The sequence below is a fragment of the Schistocerca nitens genome, chromosome 12 (genome assembly GCF_023898315.1).
Source record: "Schistocerca nitens isolate TAMUIC-IGC-003100 chromosome 12, iqSchNite1.1, whole genome shotgun sequence".
Lineage (NCBI taxonomy): Eukaryota > Metazoa > Arthropoda > Insecta > Orthoptera > Acrididae > Schistocerca > Schistocerca nitens.
Window position 1 is genome coordinate 41,615,190 of NC_064625.1, and position 24,235 is coordinate 41,639,424.

The 24,235-nt window shown below is 41.1% G+C and overlaps 1 protein-coding gene across 4 annotated transcripts in view; it reads right to left on the reverse strand.

Moving 5' to 3' along the window:
- Positions 1-24,235, reverse strand: part of LOC126215350 (V-type proton ATPase 116 kDa subunit a 1) — a 124,967-nt gene that overhangs the window by 8,966 nt on the left and 91,766 nt on the right. For all 4 annotated transcript variants that reach the window (XM_049942036.1, XM_049942037.1, XM_049942039.1 and 1 more), the window contains exons 11-15: positions 11,456-11,565; positions 2,512-2,636; positions 2,224-2,339; positions 1,932-2,039; positions 1,566-1,800 (exon numbers count right to left, since the gene is read on the reverse strand). In XM_049942036.1, the coding sequence (XP_049797993.1) occupies positions 1,566-1,800; positions 1,932-2,039; positions 2,224-2,339; positions 2,512-2,636; positions 11,456-11,565 (694 nt within the window). The remainder of the gene's footprint in view (positions 1-1,565; positions 1,801-1,931; positions 2,040-2,223; positions 2,340-2,511; positions 2,637-11,455; positions 11,566-24,235) is intronic.

The window sequence follows — 24,235 nt, forward strand, 5'->3', positions numbered from 1 at the left end:
ATTTTTATTTGATATTTGACATTTTTGTACCTAATTTTAACTTATTGAAAATACTCTCATTTTCATGCAAGGAGTAACTAAGGGAAAAATAATTTATTAAAATAATGCTTCAACATTTGCCAATTAACATTTCCATTAAATATGAAATTAAATTGAAAGTAACGGTACTGACCAAATTCCACAACCTGTATTAAATACTTTAACAAAATTAGACACCTGGTTTGATTTAAATTTGTTAAAATTAAACATGGAAAAGAATGAGTTAATGGAGTTTAAATCAAAACAAGCAAAATTATATTATATCTAGGACAGTCACAGAAACCAGGATTTGCAGAAAGCTAACTATGTGAAAGTCCTAGGAATGCAACTAGATAAAAATCTATAATGGGGATCACATATACAGTATCTTGCAAATAAATTGAATAGCCTAGCATTTGCAATGAAGATATTGTAAAATGATACCAGTATGGGCCCAAGAAAAGTAGTATATCACAGCTACTTTGGGTCGGTGGTAAGGTCTGGAATTGTATTTTGCGTTAACACAAACAATGTGTGTCTCATACTAAAACTTCAGAAAACCGTCATTACAAATACGAACAATGTAGGGCGAAGAAAATCATGCCAATGAATCCTAAAAATTCTTAGTGTATTAAGTGTTCCCTCACTGTAAATATGAGCTGATTATCTTTGTACACAGTACCCCTGATTTATTTGTAGCAAATCATTTTTAAGATGATTACAACACCAGAAATGAAAATAATTTTATGCCCACACATCATGTAAAACTGTATGCTCAACCTCTATGAAAATTTATAACAAAGTTAAAAGATGAGAATCGCTCAGCATACATTTAAAACACTGAAAAACCTTATATGAGAAACTAGTGCAAAAATGTTGCTATTCAGTAAAAGAATTCATAAATGACAATCTGAAAATTTGATAAGTACTTAGGACTTAATAATTGTTCTTCAAAAGTAACAAACTTTTAAAAATTAATTGCTTAATTAATTATTCAGTACCATATATTACTGATTTTATAGGAAAAAGTATAAACCAGTTTTTGTGTTTTGACAAATCTCCTGTACATTAAGTCAATAGCTTGAAACTGTATGTTAAGAGACAACTTCTATTCTATAATAAATATGGAATTTTTAGAAAGTAAGGAAAATTTGTTTCCCATCCAGTGACTCTGTGCTTATCAGCTTGGTGGCTTTGTGGAAAAGCTTAACATGTAGAACTCCAAAACACACAAGTCTGAAGTGATGTATTGTTCTGCTTAAGGAATTTACATCCCAACACTGACTTTCAGTCCCCTCATAAGTTACAAAAATGCCAAATTAATGATATCATCTGGTGAAATAAGCAAGGTGCTCCCTCACTGCACTGGGGAAGGCATTATGCATCTCATCTGTAGACAGTTTTCAAATTTAATTTCATAGGTGACAATGTGAAGGACCACTTATTTGACTAAGTGCCACCAAAGTTTATTACTCTATATTTAAAATATATTGCCATAGTGAAATAAATTATTTGAAAACAAGTAAAAGATAGCCACTTATACTTACGGGCGTGCGCCAGTGACAGTGCCCAAAGTCGCAGATACGAGGCAGTGTGAGAGACAGAGCCTAGCACGTACTCTATCGTGTGGATGCCCTGATGGATGAAGATTTCTCCCAGGTCGTGGTCTTCACTGCTCTGCGGTGCTGGAGCAGCATCTGTACTGTCCTTGTGTGCTGTCCCTGACATCGATCCCACCTCCGCATCCATGCCGTTCTCTGCAGGTACGGGATGGCTTGAAAGCTGGGGAAAGTCAGAAGATTGTCTGTTAAATGAAAGAGCAAACTGACTCAACTATCATCTCCTGCGAAGTATTTGCCCTCAAATGTGTCAAATGCCTCAAAACATTGCAGGGGGTACAGATTATTACTCACCGGTTGGTGGGCTTTACGGTGCCTCATTATCAAAACAATGGGTTTTGCAAGAAGCATCCAAGGAACACACAGTAGAGCAAGAACAACAAAGAACCTCTGCAAGCCTTTCTGCAATACAGAAGAAAGAAAAAATTGCATATACTAAAAGTAATGGAGAAATGCAAAACTGGTGAAATTACTTTCCAGAATAAGTTGTTTGAAAACAAAGATTAATTCTATTTGATGTAAGACTGATGATGATGTAGAGTGAAACCAAACAAATTCAATGAAACATTTTTCCACTCTTGCTCACCTGTCCACTATACATGAACTCATCACAACCTTTTGGAGGAACACTACCTTTGAACAATACCATATTGATGAAAGTGATTAAAATTGATGGAGCACACGCAGGGCCTGCTGTGAAACCTGAAAAAAGAAAGAAGTTGTGTTTAGTCATCTATCAAATCACAAGCTATAAATTTATTCTAATGCTCTGAAAGTGAAAACCAAGACAACTTTAACAAAACCTCCACTGTAATCACAAATGCTGTCTACTATAGTAGAATTTTAAAATGCCAAAAATTTAATTCTCACTTACCAAATGTCGGTCCATAGTTCACCCATTTGACAAACATCAAGATACACATGTAGAGGAACAAGAAGATCAAAAAAATTATCTGTGGGACGAACTCGCATATGATGTTAATGGAATTTTTGAAATACCTGGAGAACAGAAATGGAGCCACGTAAATAAATTTGCCTTATCATCACCTGTTCAATAAAGATGGAGTCAATACTCTATTGTAAAACAAATATGAGAGTGATATGTGAATTACTCAAATGGACGCTGATGAAAACTAACATCAAAATTAGCACATGTACACTATGTACCAAAAGGAAAATTCAATTCAGAAAATCATGACCAAAACATAGCTTCAGCTGTCAAAATACAGAGTACTGCTGATGGATAAACTTAAAAGAATAAAAAACTATTACAAGTAAGTGTGGGGAACATATGAGTTCCTTCATTAGGAATGAAAGTGGCATTAGTTTGGGAAGGCTGGAAAGGAGTGGCAGTCTATTGTAAGCGTGATAGGAGGCAGAGATGAAAGATGTTAGAGAAAGTAGGAAGTCAAAGGTAGGCACTACAGCAGCATCATATTGAAGGGAAAGTGTGAAAATCCAACACTGCTACTCACTCTACTCACTCTTTTACCTGCTTTCTCGCTAACCTTTGTTTCATCTTTTTCTCAACAGCTAGCTCGTTCACAACTTGGCCTCAGACACTGCCCTCACTTCAACTTTGTCCACCCTATGTAACTGCCCTCCTAAAGAAAGAATACAGAAGTTCTGGAAGTGTGTGATTTCTTCTTCTTCTTCTTCTTCTTCTTCTTCTTCTTCAAGTGCTTCTATCAGCGATACTCAGAATTTCACCATCAGAAAGTAAGTGCAAGGGTGGATCAAATATATATCAGAATTTTTGTTTTGTGTGCATTTTTGTAAACAGAGAGTGGTGTGATCTCTCCTCGTTGTTGCTTTGGTTTCCAATGGCTGTTCTCCACAGCTAGATTGACTGAAGAAACAGTAACGTCAGAGCGAAAGGTAGTGTCTTATGTTGCACAACACATTATAATAAAGTTTGTCACAATAAAGGTTGTAAAGCTGTTCAACTTTTTGGAAAGACTTGTAGCACAGTTCAGAGACAACACCCTGAGAAAGACTGAAGAGTATGCACGGCACAAACATTTGTATCAGGACAAGAAGCAATTGAGAAGGCAGCTCACCAACTTTGCACAAGGACTAGCATGACATAACATCCACACTGTTAGCCAGCTTACTGAAGACAACCACTGAATAACAGTTGCTCAAATTGCTACTGGACCAAACAAAACATCATGACAGTGCTTGACCGAACACAACATCATGACAGTGCTTGACCGAACACAACATCATGACAGTGCTTGACCGAACACAACATCATGACAGTGCTTGACCGAACACATCATGACAGTGCTTGACCGAACACAACATCATGACAGTGCTTGACCGAACACAGCTGCCCAAACTCAACAAAAAAAATTCAGAAACTGTTGTGGACCACAGTAGAACATGCTCTCCACAGTCTGGACTTAACGCCCCACATGTTTCATTTCTTTGGACCACTAAAAAAAAGCAGTCGGAGTGCACACATTTGACAATAACGGTGCTGTCAAAGCTTTCATGGACAACTGGCTGCTGCCACAGCCACATTCATTTTACAGAAACAGATTAAGACACTGTCTAACCACAGGGAAAAAATGTGTTTCCAAGTCAGCTGACCTCACAGAAAAGGTGATCCATTGTTTGTTGTCCTCCACATTTTACAGTGCCATTCCACTGGAAAATTTCCATTTGACAAGATTGTACCTGGATTTACAAACACCCGGTCTTAGCCTCTTTAGTCATCTCGGCTGATCAATCTGAAGTACTTCCAGACGGTAGAAACGCAGAAAGTTTACCCACCTTTGAAGTGTGTCACATCTACCTGCCCACAGTTGTTTTCTGCCAGTGCATGGAGACATATATATATATATATATATATATATATATATATATATATATAACAGAGGGAAACATTCCACGTGGAAAAAATATATCTAAAAAGAAAAGAAAGATGATGAGACTTACCAAACAAAAGCGCTGGCAGGTCGATAGACACACAAACAAACACAAATATACACACAAAATTCAAGCTTTCGCAACAAACTGTTGCCTCATCAGGAAAGAGGGAAGGAGAGGGAAAGACGAAAGGATGTGGGTTTTAAGGGAGAGGGTAAGGAGTCATTCCAATCCCGGGAGCGGAAAGACTTACCTTAGGGGGAAAAAAGGACAGGTATACACTCGCACACACACACATATCCATCCACACATACAGACACAAGCAGACATATTTAAATATGTCTGCTTGTGTCTGTATGTGTGGATGGATATGTGTGTGTGTGCGAGTGTATACCTGTCCTTTTTTCCCCCTAAGGTAAGTCTTTCCGCTCCCGGGATTGGAATGACTCCTTACCCTCTCCCTTAAAACCCACATCCTTTCGTCTTTCCCTCTCCTTCCCTCTTTCCTGATGAGGCAACAGTTTGTTGCGAAAGCTTGAATTTTGTGTGTATATTTGTGTTTGTTTGTGTGTCTATCGACCTGCCAGCGCTTTTGTTTGGTAAGTCTCATCATCTTTCTTTTCTTTTTAGATATATATATATATATATATATATATATATATATATATATATATATATATATATATATATATATATATATATATATATAGTGTGGACATTTAAGTAAAGAAACTACTTCTGGAGTTAATCCTGTATCTTGGTGGTTTATGGCCATGGAGTATATAATTTTTTCATCATTTAACAAAAATGTATTTTGCATGTGTATCAAGTTTTATTCATTTTCACACTAACACTAATTAAATATAAAATGTTTGCCATGAGGTGGCAACAATGGTAAGTAGCGGTTGAAAGAAACAGATCACAGATGTCAGGCAGTTAGCTTGGACCTCAGTCAACATAACCTCATTCAAACATTAGTCGATCTGTGTCTGCATCGTAAAGTTGTTCTTGATTGAAAATGTCAGTTTATGAGCCTAATTCTCGTCATTTGCAGGTGTTGTTACAATTTTGCTTCAATATGAGGAAACAGAAGCTGATCCTCATCGAATGCTCTCAAGTACATATGGTAAGGACGCTATTAGTGAAAGAACGTGTCCCGAGTGCTTTCAACGCTTCAAGAACGGTGATTTTAACGTCATAGACTGGCATAGGGGTGGGAGAGAAAATGTTTTCGAAGATGCAGAATTTGAGACATTGCCGAGTGAAGACTCGTGTCAAACTCAATAAGAATTGGCACGATTAGCAGGAGTGACACAGAAAGCCATTTCAAAACGTCTCAAGGCTAGGGGCATGATTCAGAAAGAAGGAACTTGGGTCCTGTGTGAGCTGAAACCAAGAGACGTTGAACGGCATTTGTGTGTGTGTGAGCAGTTGCTTCAGAGACAAAAACGGAAGGGATTTCTGCATCGCATTGTGACCAGGTACAAAAAATGGGTTCATTACAATAACCCTAAATGCAAAAAATCATGGGAATATCACGGCAATGGTTCCATGTCGATGGCCAAACCGAATATTCGCAACTCCAAAATCACGCTCTGCATTTGTTGGGACCAGCTCGGCGTCGTGTAGTATGAGGTGTTAAAACCGAGTGAAACAATCACAGGTGCTCGTTATCGAAAGCAATTAATGTGTCTGAGCAGAGCATTAAATGACAAACTGCCACAATACATGGAGAGGCACGATAAAGTGATTTTGCAGCACGACAACACTAGACCCCACGTTTCAAAGGAGGTCAAAAACTTGGAGATGTTAAAATGGGAAGTCCTACCCACCTGTGGCTTCATCTAGCAGGATAACTGACGGTGTCACAAGACCAGAACAGTGCTACATTCGTTTTAGGAGCACAATAGTGAATTTACATTCATGTCTCGGCACCAAATTTGCCTGATGTGAACCCACAGGAACATGTGGGGGCACTTTTTGTCACCTCTCTTGGCTTATCTTGGGTCATACAAAGTCTAAATTTTGAAGAAGAGAGCAGACATCTTACACCTTGCAATGCTTTAGTCTCTCCCACTGAAAATAAGTATTTTAGTCACACTTGCAACAAGTAAACAACATTATACATTTCTGCTCTGAATTTTACTACTGTCTGATCCATTAGCTACACTTACTGATACTCTAAAGATAATGCTTGTGTTCTTTAAACAACATTTCTTGTGGTTCTGACATACCAGTTCCTTCTGTATATTTTCAAGTTACCAGACTTCAGCAATTACTTAACAAGGCTTCAGGTCACACTATCAGATCCCTTTTGCCTAATTACATACATTACATTAAACTGGATATGTTGTTACCTACTAGTTACCCTATCAAGCATTTACAGGGTGGCTTCCTATATTCATGAGAAAGTCTTCTCTGAACACGACCGAGTCATTTCAGATAAGACTCTCAAGCTTTTAATAGTGTCTCTACCAATTGTCTTCAGGGATAAAATGAGTGTCATGGCTGGTTCTGTGTTCTGCTTCTTACACGGGCAAGCCAGCACGGTCTGAAACCTACCACAGGAGAGTGTCTCAGAACTAAATGGTGTCACATGCTGACGGACACCAACACCACATTTGAAACTGCCAGTTCCGCCTCCCTGTGAGTGTCAGTCATTCCCTCCTGTTACCCATCTATAAACAAAGTGTCATCTTGCCCCCCACTCTGGAATTTTCTAGATTCTGCTGATCTTCCTATATAAGCAGAATAGTGTGCCAGTCCCAAGTAAGTAATTTTATTCCTGAATATGATGGCAGAGAACTGTTGAAAGCTCAACAATTTTATTCAAAATGATGCAACTTGAACATTGAGAAGTTTTTGTTCCATTTTTCGATCAACACCCCCCCCCTCCACCCCCCCCCCTCCACACACACACACTAATGACAAACTGCAAGAAGGTACCTGATGAGTAAAAGCTATAGGAAGAACACTGTCATGTTATCTTTCTGCTCTAAAAGCTTAAACTCTTCCAAAACACTTCCCAATATGTACTGCTCACAATCATTTCAATTTTATTTTATTTTATTTTATTTTTAGGTTAATTTGACCTAATACTGAGCCTCTATTTAAATATTTCTTGTGACTGTTTCCCAAATTAATCCATTTATTGAAGTGAGTATCATATTGTGTAATGTCAACTATTTTTGCTTTTCCCCACAAGCAAACCAATTTGCTCTGTAAAGTTAGTCTTAGTGGTGCCATTTTTACACATTCTAATTTTTTTAACCAGGAGCTGAGATAACTGAGTACAGATAACCTCGAAAGTTTACTCCTTAATGAAACGATTCATTTGCATTTTTGTTTCATTTACCATGCACCACACAGCATTCAATGCCATAAATACGAGGGGTATTCAATATGTAATGCAACAAACATTTTTTTCTCCACAAATTTTGGTCCAGATATGCGCAATTTGTTGTGGGAAATTGTGGAATATTGCCACTTCTGCCACCATAGCTCATCAAGTTTGATAGGTGGCAGCACTGTGTGTAGTCTTCAAAATGGTGTCTGTAACAGGAGTATTCCGAGCAGGAAGCTGTCACTGCGTTTCTTTTGGCAGGATGTCTACAGAGACCTGGCAGTGAACAAAAGCACGGTGAGTCATTGGGCAAGGCATTTGTCACCATCGCGACAAGGTTACGCAAACCTATCTAATCTCCCACGTGCCAGCAGCTGCACACAGCTAGGACTCCTACAATCTTGGAACTTGCACTCTCAGTCGAGGTGGGTGACTGTTCACAATCAAAACACTTCACTGCTCAACTGGACATCTGTTGATAGTGATGTCACAGTCACCCACTAGATGGGTTACCCAAAGATGTGTGCCCACTGGATTCCACACCACCTAACAGAAGACCATAAAGAGCAAGGAAGGACCATCTGTGCAAAACTGCTTGCGTGTTACGAGGCTGATGACAATTTTTTGTCAAACATCATCACAGGCGATGAAACATGGGTTTGTCACTCTAAACCGGAAACAAAACGGCAATCCACAGAGTGGTCCCACGCCACCTCTTCTCTGAGGAGAAAGATCAAAGCTGCACACCCGGCCATTAAAGTCACGGCGACAATCTTCTGGGATTCTGAAGGGATTATTCTGTTTCATGTCCTCCCTTGCGGTGCAATAATTAACTCTGACATTTATTGCGCTACATTCAGGAAATTGAAGCGACTTCAGCGTGTTCGTCACCACAAAAATGCGAACAAAATTCTCCTTCTCCATGACAATCCAAGACCTCAAAACAAGCCTATATCCAAGAGGAGCTGCTCACGAAACTGCATTGAACTATTGTTCCTTATACAGCCTACTGACAATCTCACACATTCCGACTTCCATCTGTTTGGCTCAATGTGGCTAGCACTCCCCAGGATGTATGTGGAAGATGATGAAGTTATTGGTGCAGCAGGATGTTCAGTCTGATGTCAACCAGCAGAGTGGTACATGCAGGCATACAGGCACTCCCAGTAAACTGGCATAAGCCCATCACATTGCACAGAGATTATTTTGAGAAACATGGTTTTACAGAGAAACATGTTTTTACAACCAAGAGGATGGCAAATAACATGGTTATTGGCATCTTAAATAAGAAACTTGCTTCCAGGAAAAATTATGTTGCATTACTTATTAAATGCCCCTCATATTTCTGGTACAGTAACATTTTTTGTAAAGTAAATAAAAACTTTTCTTTAACTATTGTACATAGCACAACCATTAAATCTTAACATGAAATACACTGTCTGTGCAACTAAGTTTTAATTCTGTGGTAAAAATCGAACTGCTGTTCTTTAAACATTTTTGTTGTTTAAATGTTCAGTGTATTTTTCCTTCTTATTTTCTTGCATGTACGAGCATGTGTTAGCAGTGCATGAAGAAGGGCAATGGAAAACAACATTGTAAAACTTTATACATATTTTTGAAGACTTCCACAAGGGCTGGATTGGGTTGGAAGAAGGCAAGTGAAGACTAGGTTAGTCTAACACTTTTTTATTCAGAACACACATTTGAAGAAAAGAAATGTGAGCAGGGATCTTGGCTACAATCAGACAGCCACTGCTCCGAAAGTGCAGTAATATTTGACTAACGGTGTATGGAGCATTTGTTTAAGTGCATCTAAGGAAAATATTTAGCCAACATAGTCTGTACATTGAAACTTTAGCAGGGTTTTTCCTTTAATATAGTAAAGTTGTGTCACAATCATGGCTGAATAGGAAATACAGATAACTGCTGATCATTAGAATGTACCATTCGCTCTCTTTAAATGTGTTTCTGTACTGTGTTACAGTCAACATTGTGTTCTGAACTTATTTTGTATGTAAGTGTTGTTAAGATGAAACCACTGGTCGCTAACCCGACCCCAAAATTTATGATCTGTAAACTGAATGCATCATGTGCAGATGTACAACATTCAATGCTCATACAACAGTCATGTGCAATTATTAATCTGATGTGGCACTAAAATCATCACTGCACTGCCATGCTATAATATTAATAATGGCTGCTTGAAACAGGTAAGGTTTTATTGTACATGGGAGTGGCAACTCATTAAATAGTGAAGGTGCAAATGAGAATGTGGATATGCAGATTGCCTTAAATGGGAGTGTCTAAATTATGGTTTCAAGTTTTCTTTCCAAGTTACATCAGAAAAACAATCTCTTCAGTGTTGACCAACCCTAGAATCACAGTGTCATTCTATAGCATCACATCTCCAGTTTATTAGTACACAGTGTAACTGCATCTTTTACACATGTTTGAACAAACAATAAGCTAACAAGTATTGCAATAAATTCTGCATCAGTAAGCAGTATGTGCATTATTATTCAAACAGCTGTGAGCCCTAATGCAAATGTTTTGTGCATTATATACTCACAGTTATGGGTACTAATTAACAGTGTTACTAGGCACGTATCATCCTTGTATTTGACTTCACGGCAATGCATGCTGATAGCCAACACATAATTCTTGCTTTTTTTTTTATTAATTTTCATGGTACTTAATGTTTTCATCTGTTTTGGGTTGTATGTATTTTATGTACACGAAGATACGTGTGTATTATGGAGCTACTGAGTGCACTTAGGCTCCCATACTGTGTAACACACTATTAACAAGTTGTGAGCTTATTTTTTCATGTTCCATGTTACCTCATTAATTATTTACAGTGCAGGCATATACTAACTGCTCAACAATTATTCAAGATTGTCATGTTTTGTATTCTAAATGCCAAATTCTCACAGAACCAATAAATGTGTGTTCTGTTCGAGCTAATGGTGGTGGCTGAGTGTGCATAAAGTGTGCTTGCTTGTGTGAATGGGTTCATTTTCTTTGATGAAAAAGGCTTTCGCCGACAGCTGCATGTGTAACAGTCTCTTCATTGGTCTTTATGTTGTGCTTGTCTGCAACTCAATGGATCATCTTTACGTTGAGTAGCAATCTATACTATCTGTTGTATAGTTATTATAAACTGGAGTTTCTACTGCTTAGTTATCATATATACGATGTCCCAGGAGGAATGGTCAATTGTCAATGGTCTATAAGGAATGATCATTTGAAGCACAAGAGTCCGGTAAACAATTCTTTTATGTTTTGTAATAAATGTGCAGAGTCTTTTTGTTTAAGTTTATTCCACAATGCTTAAAACTTGTGGCAAAAATTGAACATGATTTTATCCAGATTTAAGCTGTGTGTGTGAAAAGAAGGCACGAAAATATTACGTTGTAATTCTCACTATTGTGAACTACGTTGGACACAATGAAGGCGCACATAAATCAATGCTTGTAACAATCTATGGGCACAATTGTATAATAACCAATACTATCAATATTTTTCAAATCACACACTAATAAAAGTTCATGAGGAAAACATTATCTGATACTTAAAGTAAATCACACAATCAGGAACTCACAAGTGATTCCAAAGACTCAGAAGAACTCCGAACAGCATGTGCAGCACACCAAGAATGATTGAAATTTTCATCTTGTAAGAGTTCATGAAGATGATTTTATTTTCAGCCAGCTGAAATGGAAGGAATGTATGTATGTATATTCAGATTTATTTCATACACAGAACAATGATTTTTCCTCTTACTATGTGCATAGAATGTACTCTAGCTATCCATACAGCAGAATCATTCTGCAATCAGCTTTAAACGCTGGTTCTCTAAATTGTCTCAATACTATTCTCCAGAAACAATGTCACCTTCCCTTCATCGATTCCCATTTGAATTCCCAAAGCACATCTGTAATACTTGCATGTGTATTTGAACCTACCAATAACAAACCTAGAAGCCAGAGTGTGAATAAGCTCGATGTCTTGCTTTAATCCTACTTGGTGGGGATTCCAAACACTATCACTACTAAAGAATGGGTCACAGATGAACAACATTTTCCTAAAATTCTTCCAACAAACTAAAGTCGACCACTTGCCTTCCCTACTACAATCTTTACACATTCGTCCCATTTCATGACACTTAGCAGTTTTCCCCTAGACATTTAAATGACCTGACTGTGTCAAGCAGGGCACTAATAGTGCTGTATTCAAACTTTATGGATTTGTTATTGCTAATCATTTGTTATTGCTAATCATCTGCATTAACTCATTTTTCCACAACTAGAGCTAGCTGACATTCATCACACTAACCAAAAATTCTGTCCAAGTCATCTCATATCCTCCTACAGTCACCTAATGGCAACACCTTCCTGTACACCATAGCATCATCAGTAAAAAGGCACAGATTGCTGCTGACCCTATCCCTTTATGTATATAGAGAAAAATAGTGGTCCTGTCACACTTACCTCAGCAAGTATGTTAACAACATAATGGGTTTTTGACAAAATTTAAATTATGATCTGGCACTGATATAAATTCAATGGCAGAAAGTGAAAATCTGTGACAGACAGACTCAGCCTGGTTTTCCCACTTCGAATGATCACCTTAAGTGCTTCAGCTATCTGAGCACACTTCACATCCAATAATTTCTGAAAATGTCTTCAAAATAAACAGTTTAGTTCTTAGGTTGGAAGACTTGTTCAAGTTTTTAAAGCTAGAAATAAATTTTGGACATCTGAAAAATGTAAAAACAACAATCTTTTTGACATGAACATCAGATATTTCTATGGACTGACACTTTTGTGTGCTCTAATGAATGTGTCATGCCTCCCATAGTAATGTTTTGAGAAACACTAAAAATGATTGTAGAAGTTGGTTGGTTTATTGGGATTTATGGGACCAAACAGCAAGGTCATCAGTCCCTTGTTTTGAAGATGGTCCATTCGGACAGATTTACATCTCAGAAGAGTCATAACAATAAAGAGTAAAAGGCTAAAACACGTAAAAGTGCAGTCGTGTCGTCAATGGTGAAAACAAAAGGAGGGAAGTCAGCAAGTGGGCAACCCCAAGGCTATGCTAGAGGCAGGAAATATCCACCTCTGATGTAGTACAGGAAGACCATCTGCTATTCAAAAGCGTTCAACCGCTAGAATGTAAAAGTGCATACTGTTAAAAGGAGGTTCAAAATGGTTCAAATGGCTCTGAGCACTATGGGACTTAACATCTGTGGTCATCAGTCCCCTAGAACTTAGAACTACTTAAACCTAACTAACCTAAGGACATCACACACATCCATACCCGAGGCAGGATTCGAACCTGCGACCGTAGAAGTCACGCGGTTCCAGACTGCGCGCCTAGAACCGCTAGACCACCGCGGCCGGCTGTTAAAAGGAGGCTAACCAAATCTACGATAAAAACAGAGTAAAAGGGAGAGAAAAGAGAATCTTGGCCAGGGAGGGGAGTCAGGAATCTCCAACACAGCTTACAGTGGGAGACACCCCAACCCTCACCGCCCTGCCCCTACTCCAGAGGGAGGTTAAAAACCTTAGAACTGAAAATAAAACCAACTTTCACGGAGGAAACTCAGAACCAGTTCAACCATCCAAGAATTGTCTGCCAATATTAAAGGTAAAGTGCGGGCAAGTCTGCACTTAGTACGCACAGCCAAAAGAAGGGGGCATTCCACCAAAATGTGGGCTACTGACTGGAGGGCTCCACAACCACAAAGTGGGGATGGCTCATTACGCAAAAGAAAATCATGGGTCAGCCTGGTATGGACGATGCGGAGACGACACAGGGTGGTCGAGTCCTTTCGGGAGAGACGGAAGGAAGAAAGCCATGGGACAGGTGTCACCTTAATCGCATAGAGTTTATTAGACTGGGAGGTAGCCTCCCAAAAGTTGGCTCATGATTGTGCGAAGTGGGACTTGATATGAAGCTGTAAATCCACCGCAGGAGGGATTACAGAGAAGTGTGTGTGGGGGGGGGGGGGAGGGGGGGGGGGGGGTAAGTGACTGCTCCCCCAGCCAAACGATCAGCGAGCTCATTACCTGAGATACCCACATGACCAGGGACCCGAAGGAAGTCAACAGAACAAGCAGCATGGTGAAGATCAGCGAGACAGTCAAGGATGGCCAAGAAAACGCGATGGCGGGAAAAACATCGGTCAATAGCCTGAAGGCCACTCATTGACTGCATACATAACAAAACAAGATTAAGTTGGGACCATTTAATAAAGGTAAGGGCCTGGGAAATTGCAATCAAATCTGCAGTAAACACCCCACATGCAGTTGGCAGGAGATTGTTTTCCATGCCAACAGAGGACATGGAGGCATACCCCCACACCATCAGCAGATTTAGATCCATCAGTATAAAAAACAACAGCATCCCAAAACTCTCATAAAATCGGCAGAAAAAACAATGGAACACCGGAACACCATCAGGGACAGAATCTTTCGGAACTCGGCGGAGATCCATCCGAATCTGGGGCTGAGGAACTAACCAAGGGGCGGGGGAGACAGGACAAAGAAGGAAACTGAAAATCACGACGAAGAGACGCAAGGCAGAGCTCAATCGTTAAACCCGCCCAGGGCGGGAATCAGTTGGGTGACGTCCTTGGTCTGGGAACAAGATAGAATAGGAAGGATGAGTGGGAGAGGAACGGACAGCAATTGCATAAGAAATCAGAAGTTGGGAACAGAAAAGGGGAGGGGGGAATCCCAGCTTCAACCAGGAGACTATCAAGAGGGCTAGCAGGGAAGGCACTGGTGGCCAAACAGATACCACGATGGTGGACTGGATCCAGGAGGCACAGTGTGGAAAGAGCAGCCGAACCATAAACTTGACAACCAAAGTCCAAGCGAGAGAGCAGTAAAGCTGATAAAGGTGGAGAAGAGTGGAACGATCTGCACCCCAAGAAGTGTGGGCAAGGAAGCGAAGGTCATTAAGTTTACGGAAACATCCTATCTTCAGAAGTCTGATATGAGGCAGCCAAGTGAGCTGGTTGTCAAAAAGAAGACCCCAGGAAACGAAACAGTGGAACCAAAGGTAATCGTTGTGCGTTGAGGTGGAGCTCTATGTCTGTGAACCGTAGTACGGCGACAGAAGTGGACCACCCGCGAGAACTGAAACCCATGTGAGGGGGTCCATACAGAGGCACACCGTATAGCATCCTGAAGCTGCCACACTCTAGAGGCCTTCGAAGAGGAACTAACCCAAATGCAGAAATCATCCACATACAGAGCAAGGGTGACCAGATGGAGGCCACAAGTCCATCTGTAGCAATGAAGAAAAGAAGTACACTCAATACGGAACCCTGTGGGATGCCATTCTCCTGAGTCCATGGAGAACTAAAAACAGTACCAACCGGAACCCTGAACGGCCAATTGAACAGGAACTGGTGGATAAAAATCTAGAGTGGGCCCCGAAGACCCCACTCATGAAGTGTAAGAAAGATATGATGGCGCAAAGCCATGTCATAGGCCTTGCGAAGGTCGAAAAATACTGCAATCAAATGGTGGCGCTGGGAAAAAGCCTGCCAAACTGTGGATTCCAAATGAAGTAAATGATCAATTGGAGACCATCCCTTTTGGAACCCACACTGGTAAGGGGGCAATAGGTCCCGAGATTCGAGGACCCAATTTAGCCGACAGGCTACCATCCATTAAAGTAACTGGCAACCAACATTTGTCAGACAAATTGCCCGATAGCTTTCAACAAACAGGGGGTTCTTACCAGGCTTGAGGACAGGAAACACGATGCTATCCCTCCATTGAGGAAAGAAGTCACTCTGGAGCCAAATACGGTTAAGCACCTGGAGAAGATGCTGTCATTGTGGAGCAGTGAGATGTTGAAGCAATTGGTTACGAATGGAGTCCAGGCCAGGGGCTGCATCATGAGAAGAAGATAGTGCAGAAAGAAGTTCCCATTCAGTAAAAGGTCCGTTGTAAGAATCCGTCTGACAAGGAGTAAAACATAAGGTGGAAGCTTCGGCCCACTGTTTCTGGTGAAGGAAGGCAGCCCGATAGGAAGTTGATGCTGATGCTGTTGCAAAATGGCTCGCAAGATGTTCCACGAGAATCAATGGATGCATGCAAAGCTCATCTGGGAGGGCAAGATCCGGGAGAGTAGACTGCCGATGGCAACCTTGGAGAGAGTGAAGTGTAACCCATAACCGTGAAAGAGGGCCGGTAGAATTGAGGGAAGAAACAAAGCGTTCCCAACACACCCGTTTGCTCTGTTTGATGAAGTAACAGAGCTTTGGCATGAAGGCGTTTAAAGGGAATAAGATTGACAGTGGATGGGTGCCTCTTAAGGTGTTGCAAAGCTAGACGGCAATCACGTATGGCAGTGGCAATGGCCATACTCCACCACAGGACTTGCCAAGGGCGAAATGGTCCAGATGAGTGTGGGATAACAAGGCTAGCAGCATTAACAATCAAATCAGACACATCATGAAGGACATCATCAATACAACCCGACAAAGAGGGAGAAAAACGACCTGCACAATATATAGAGGCCAATCGGCGTGCTGGAAAGACCAATGAGGTAACCTGTTCATCGAGGAGCGGGAAGGTAGCGAGAGAATCAACTATCACAGAGGTCGTCACATGGTGACCAGTGTAATGAAGGGAGGAGGGAGAGAGAAGAAAGAGAAAGATCAATGCCAACAAAGGTACCATGAACGGCATTGAAATGGGTAGTGGAGCTATCATTAAGAAGCCACACGTCGTGGTCTGCAAGAAACTTGTCTATGAGAAGACCCCAACTGGATGGAAATGTACTGCCCCACATGGGATGATGAGGAAGGAGAAAGTAGCTGAAGAAGGGCAGTTAAGGCAGCGAGTGTTGAAGAGTCCTGTCAGGAGGGAGATAAAGATTGCAAAGTGTGACCCCAGAGTCAAGGTGGACACGAACAGCAACTGCTTCCAATGTAGTTTGAAGAGGAATCCACGTGCTGGCAACGTCCGTATGGGCCAATGTACAAATGCCAACAGAGGCTACAGGAAGCCGACCTGATTTCGGCAGAAAGCACGGGAACCCACGAGGGGCTGTGAGTGATTATCAGTAAAATGAGATTCCTGTAAAACCACATAAGATGCAGAGTACAACGAAATAAGGGATTTCAACTCTGGAAGGTGAGGGTACTATCCAATACAATTCCATTGGTTAACCATAAAACGATGATTCAAATGGGGTTGAACAGGCTAAAGCCAGTCATGCCGCCGGGTCACCATCCGTCACCGACAATGAGAGAGCGACATCCACGAACAGCAGGTCAGAGTCAGGTTGCGAAGGTGGGGTCAGGACCTCTGGTGACACCAGAGGCTCCTTGGCCCGGGGCTTATGTTTCTTCTTCTTTTCTGTTTGAGATCAAAGATGGCTGCACAGCAAAAGGGAGCCAGCTGCAACAAGATCTGGATCAGAAAGAGAACAGGCAACTTTGAGGTCCACAGACCGTGGTTCCCATGGTCATCGTGTGGCAGCAGACCTGTGGGTTGAAGGTGCCAGGAAGGGGGGCCCTTGATCGGCAGATGCTGAAGAAGTGGGACACTTCTCCGACTGGGGAGGGGGAGCGGCACCCGGAGGAGAGGATGTGGGAACCGCAGGGGATGGGAGCAGGAGAGGGGTTCAGGACTGGGTAAGGAAGGGGCAGGAAGGGGTGAAGATATAAGTAAAGCAAAGCTAGACATCACTGACACAGGATGAAGACATGCATACTTCTTACGTGCCTCAGTGTAGGTTAGACGATGAAGGGACTTATACTCCTGTATCTTCTTTTCCTTCTTATAAGCCGGGAACGCCAGTGAACATGGATAATGATTGCCATGACAAATACAGAAGGGTGAACACAGGAACTCCCGTCATGGAGTGGACATCCACAGTCACCACAGAGAGGGGTCTGCGAACAGTGGGAAGACGTGTCCAAAATGCAAACACTTTAAACATCTCATAGGTGGTGGGATTTACAGCTTCAAGTCACACTGATAAACCATAATCATGACCTTCTCAGAGAGGGTATCCCCTTCAAAGGCCAGGTTAAAGGCATCATCTGCACCTACATAGATACTCTGCAAATCACATTTAAGTGCCTGGCAGAGGGTACATCGAACCACCTTCACAGTTCTCTATTATTCCAATCTCTTATAGCGCGTGGAAGGAATGAACACCCTTATCTTTCCCTACGAGCTCTGATTTTCCTTATTTTATCATGGTGATCGTTTCTCTCTATGTAGGTCGGTGTCAACAAAATATTTTCACATTCGGAGGAGAAACATTCCATTGCAACGAAAAACGCCTTTCTTTTAATGATGTCCAGCCCAAATCCTGTATCTTTTCTGTGACAGTCTCTCCCATATTTTACGATAATACAAATTGTGCTGCCCTTCTGTGAACTACTTCAATGTACTCCATCAGTCCTATCTGGTAAGGATCTGACACCGCGCAGCAGAATTCAAAAAGAGGACAGACAAGCGTAGTGTAGGCAATCTCCTTAGTAGGTCTGTTACATTATCCAAGTGTCCTGCCAATAAAATGCCGTCTTTGGTTAGCCTTCCTCACAACATTTTGTACGTGTCCCTTCCAATTTAAGTTGCTGGTAATTGTAATACCTAGGTATTTAGTTGAATTTATGGCTTTTAGATTAGAATGTTTTATCATGTAACCAAAGTTTAACGAGTTCCTTTCAGTACTCATGTGGATGACCTCACACTTTTCATTATTTAAGGTCAATTGCCACTTTTCGCACCATTCCGATATTTCTTCTAAATCGTTTTGCAGTTTGTTCTGATCTTCTGATGACTATTAGTCGATAAATGACAGCGTCATCTGCAAGCAAGGGAAGACGGACGCTCAGACTGTATCCGAAATCATTTATATAGATAAGGAACAGCAAAGGGCCTATAACACTACCTAGAGGAGCGCCAAAAATCACTTCTGTTTTACTCTATGTCTTTCTGTCAGTTACTACAAACCGTGACCCCTCTGACAGGAAATCACAAATCCAGACACATAACAGATGATATTCCATAAGAATGCAATTTCACCACAAGCCGCTTGTGTGGTACAGTGTCAAAAGCCTTCCAGAAATCCAGAAATATGGAATTGAGTGTTATTGACAAGGGATTTAAATCAACACTTCATGTGAGTAAAGAGCTAGTTGCGTTTCACAGGAACAATGTTTTCTAAACTCGTGTTGACTGTGTCAATAGACCGTTTTCTTTGAGGTAATTCATAATGTTCAAACAAAATATATGTTTCAAAATCCTGCTGCATATTGACGCTAACGATATGGGCCTGCAATTAAGTGGATTGCTCTTACTACCTTTCTTGAATATTGGTGTGAGCTGTGCAACTTTCCAGTCTTTGGGTACAGATCTTTCTTCGAGCGAATGGTTGTATATGATTAGTAAGTATGGAGATAATGCATCAAGCATACTCTGAAAGGAACCTAACTGGTACACAGTCTGGACCAGAAGACTCTTATTAAGTGATTTGAGTTGCTTCACTACTCCAAGGATATTTAATTCTATGTTAATCATGTTGGCAGCTGTTCTCAATTCGAATTCTGGAATATTTACTTAGTCTTCTTTTGTGAAGGCATTTCGGAAGGCTGTGTTTAGTAACTCTGCTTTGGCAGCACTGTCTTGATAGTATCTCCATTGCTATCACGCAGAGAAGGCATTGAGTGTTTCTTGCCGCTAACATATTTCACATATGACCAGAATCTCTTTGGATTTTCTGCTAGGTTTCGAGACAAAGTTTCGTTGTGGAAACTGTTATAAGCATATCGCATTGAAGTCTGCACTAAATTTTGAGCTTCTGTAAAATATCGCCAATCTTGGGGATTTTGTGTCTGTTTGAATTTGGCTTGTTTGTTTTGTTCTTTCTGCAACAGTGTTCTAATCCGTTTTGTGCACCAAGGAGGATCAGCTCCGTTGTTTGTTAATTTATTTGGTATAAATCTCTCAGTTGCTGCTGATACTATTTCTTTGAATTCAAGCCACATCTGGTCTGCACTTATATTATTAATTTGGAATGACAGGGGATTGTCTCTCAGTAAGGTGTCAAGTGAATTTTTATCTGCTTTTTTCGTTTATTTTTGGGGGTTTGGGGGTTACAATATTCAGTCTCACTATGACAGCCGTGTGTCCACTAATCCCTGTATCAGTTTTGATGCTCGTTTTTCAACTCAGGATTATTTGTTGCTAAGAGGTCAAGTGTGTTTTTATAACTGCTTACTATTCGTGTAGGCTCATGAACTAACTGCTTGAAATGATTTTCAGAGAATGTGTTTAGCACAATTTCGGATGATATTTTGTGTGTACACCCCACCATCCTAGATTGTCCCTAAGTTCCTCATCAGTTTGAAGGACGTGAAAAATTACACCTTGAACCATATTCAAAGGCTGGTGGGGTGTAATGGGCACAGGAATAATGCAAAGATGGTCACAGGCACGAAGGGCCGCAGACTGGGCAGCTGAAGCAGTTTTGATCAACAACGAACCCGACTGCATCTTGCTCATAGTGTCCACTTTGCCAAACATGTCCAATGTGTGTGTGTAAAAAAAAGAGAGAGAGAGAGAGAGAGAGAGAGAGAGAGAGAGAGAGGTAGGTTTGGTATTGGTGAAAGTATCCCCATCAGTCCTGGTGCAAACCAGATAGCAGGGGAAAGGTTTCGCTCCTAGCCGATGAGCCTGACCCTCCTCCCAGGGGTTAGCCAGGGGAGGGAAGGCCAAAGGGCCAGAAGAAGCAGCACTAAAAGAATCAGTTCGATTCAAAGAGACGGGCGTAGCAGAATGGTCAGCATTCTGGATCCGTATGAGTTTCATTTGCATAGCGTCCGCCATGATACCATCCACTCCCATCAGGGGCTCTCCCCACGAGCGCCAACCAGCCACAGCAAGAGCCATCTGGCACAGTGGCCATTGCCAGAAGTTCTAATGCTCCAGGATGACAAGCAACCACTGATAGGCTTACATGAGGTGGTCACAGCTCAGGTATCTGATACCTGGGGTTTCAGGGGGCTCAACAAAAAGGGTACATAGCGACCCCACCATACAGGCTGGCTACCATGCTGGCTATGTACCGTATCATCAGACAATGACGTGAAAGAAAAGATGGAAGGAACTAGGAGGGCACACGCCGGAGACACTAGGTAAGGTGCTCTTCCCCAAATGGCCCGCACTACAGAATAGAAATTTAGTAATGGAGGTCAAACTCCAGAAGCGGACCAGAGGATGCCAAAAGAATGAGATAATTACTCAACAAAACCAAATCATGAAGCCAACATAACCAGGAGGACAGCGGGGCCAACATACACAAGGACACCAAGAGAGGGAGAGGAGAGGGCAGAGGGGAAGAAGGAGTAGGGAAAGGAAATGCAGCCCAGGGAAGAAGGAAGGCTGCAGTAGCTCGGGGCCCCGTGCTCACCACGCACGTACTCACGAAAGGACCGTGAGTCCCCTGGGGTTAACTGCAGAAGTATCAATGCAGTCTGAAACAGTGGAAGTAGTTGAAGAAAATGATGGTAACAATGAAATTTGCATAGCATTTGATGGCTCATGGCAGAAAAGGCACCTTCAATGTAAAAATTTTTGCACAGTTACCATAAGTAGCGACAGTGGGAAGGTACTTTAAGTATTGTCAAAAGATCGCCATGGATGCACCACAGTGGGTACCAATAATTACAAGAAACAGTTGCATTAAGTGGCTGTCAGGGAACCAGTGGAGGAATGGAAAGAGACTCAGCTGGAAAGATCTATCAGCACTCTCAAGAACAATGTGAGGTTCATTTTGCCAAATTCATTGGTGATTGTGATTCCAGTTCATTCAAATGAGTAATTGATAGCAGGCCCTATGATGACCTAATACCACAGAAGTTAGAATGTGTGTCAGTCCAGGAACAAATGGGTACACGACCATAAAGTAGGACAGAACTTTTCTACCAAAAAACTTGAAGACAGCATGACTATCAGAAGACGTTTGACTGGAAAAACAATCAATCAGTTAAATGAATACTATGGCCAAGCTATTAGAAAGAAAACAACCAACCTGGAAGGAATGAGAAAAGCAGTATGCGCAACATTTTTGCACAAGACATCAAGTGATGAGAAGCCACTACACAACTTTTGTTCAATTGACTGGTGTAAATACTGCAAAGCTGAAACAGCAGGAACTGAATATACTCATAGGAACACCATCCCTGAAGCAGTTGGAGCAACAATGAAGCTAGTGTATAGAGATCTACCACATCCAGACCTTCTGTACAAGTGCCTCATAAGCCAACTCAAAATGTAAATCAGTCTTTCAACAATGCTTATGGGCCACTGTGCCACAAAACACTGAAGACTGAGGTCAATGATGCTGTGATGATCTTCAATGAAGAAAATGCAGACAGAATAAAAGTTCTGAAGCAATTTGGAATAAAGTCTGACCGTAATATAGAAGCAATCCTACAATAACTGGATAGACAGTGACTCTCCAAGGCAGAAATAATGGTCATAAATACAACAGATGCAACAAAATCCCTCAGATGGAAAGAGACAGCATCTAGCTGATCGTCAAGAAGATAAGGATTACAAAAGCAGGAGAGTTTTAGGCTCTCTCTTCTTTCAATAGTGAGTTTTCCTTTACTCCAACTTTCAGCTGCAATTTCTGTAAAAATACGAATGTTTCTCAATATATCAGAAACTATTGAAGCTAAATCTCTGAAATTTTTGTCTCTTCTTGACAATAGTATTATGTTTATGTGTATGTAGAATTGCATAAAAAAATTTTCTAAACATTAAATAAATTTTTAAAGACCTTTGTTAAAAAATTTGTATCTCGATTCCTAACAAAGTTAGATACTTAACACTTTTCTGTCCACACGTTTCGTACAAATCTATTCGCTTGACACTAGCAGTGCTAAGTCTGATTACTTGGCTTGTCATCAGCCATTCTTGACAGCATCGGGAGATTATAAATTGTTAAGTTTTACTAATCTCATCGTTAGTTCTCATCAGTTCTCAACCCTGTTCCACTACTTTCAGAAATTTCGAAGATATACATACGTAAATATATACAAAATTCGTTTTTTTCATGTATTTATTTGCATTGTCTTTGGTACTTACAAGGGAACCTCCCCATCGCACCCCCCTTCAGATTTAGTTATAGGTTGGCACAGGGGATAGGCCTTGAAAAACTGAACACAGATCAATCGAGAAAACAGGAAGAAGTTGTGTGGAACTATGAAAAAATAAGCAAATTATACAAACTGAGTAGTCCATGCGCAAGATAGGCAACAACAAGGAAACAGCAAGCTCAGGAGTGCCATGGTCCCGTGGTTAGTGTGAGCAGCTGCGGAAGGAGAGGTCCTTGGTTCAAGCCTTCCCTCGGGTGAAAAGTTTAACTTTTTATTTTCAGTTTATGTGACAAACGCTTATGTTTTCATCACTTTTTTGGGAGTGATTATCACATCCACAAGAAAACCTAAATCGGGCAAGGTAGAAGAAGCTTTTTACCCATTCGCCAAGTGTACAAGTTAGGTGGGTCGACAACATATTCCTGTCATGTGACGCACATGCCGCCACCAGTGTCGTATAGAATATATCAGACGTGTTTTCCTGTGGAGGAATCTGTTGACCTATGACCTTGCGATCAAATGTTTTTGGTTCCCATTGGAGATGCAAGTCCTTTCGTCTACTAATTGCACGGTTTTGCGGTGCGGTCGCAAAACAGCGACACTAAACTTATTACAGTGAACAGAGACTTCAATGAACGAACGGACAGATCATAACTTTGCAAAAATAAAGAAAGTAAACTTTTCACCCGAGGGAATACTTGAACCAAGGACCTCTCATTCTGCAGCTGCTCATGCTAACCACGGCACTCCTGAGCTCACACTCTCCTTGATGTTGCCTATCTTGCACATGGACTACTCAGTTTGTATATTTTGCTTATTTTTTCATAGTTCCACACAACTTCTTCCTGTTTTCTCGATTGATCTGTGTTTAGTTTTTCAAGGCCCATCCAGTATGCCAACTTATAACTAAATCTGAGTGGGGGGGGGGGGGGGGGGGGTGCGCGATGGGGAGGTTCCCTTGTTAGTATTTCTCTTTCATATGATACGCAGCAAAATAGTCTCCAAGACTTTAACGCAACTCCACAGGACTTTCACATTAAGTTGTTTTAACATATATAGCAGTTTTTTCATTTTCATTTATTTGTTACAGAAATAAGTATTAGTTGGTGTGGCATCATGTGACCGGAAAGTCTGTCAACTGGATGATGAGACGTACGCGATGTAGAGGCAACCTCCAATTTTTACTCAGCAACAGGTACATAGTCTTATCCACGAATCAGATACTTTCAATAA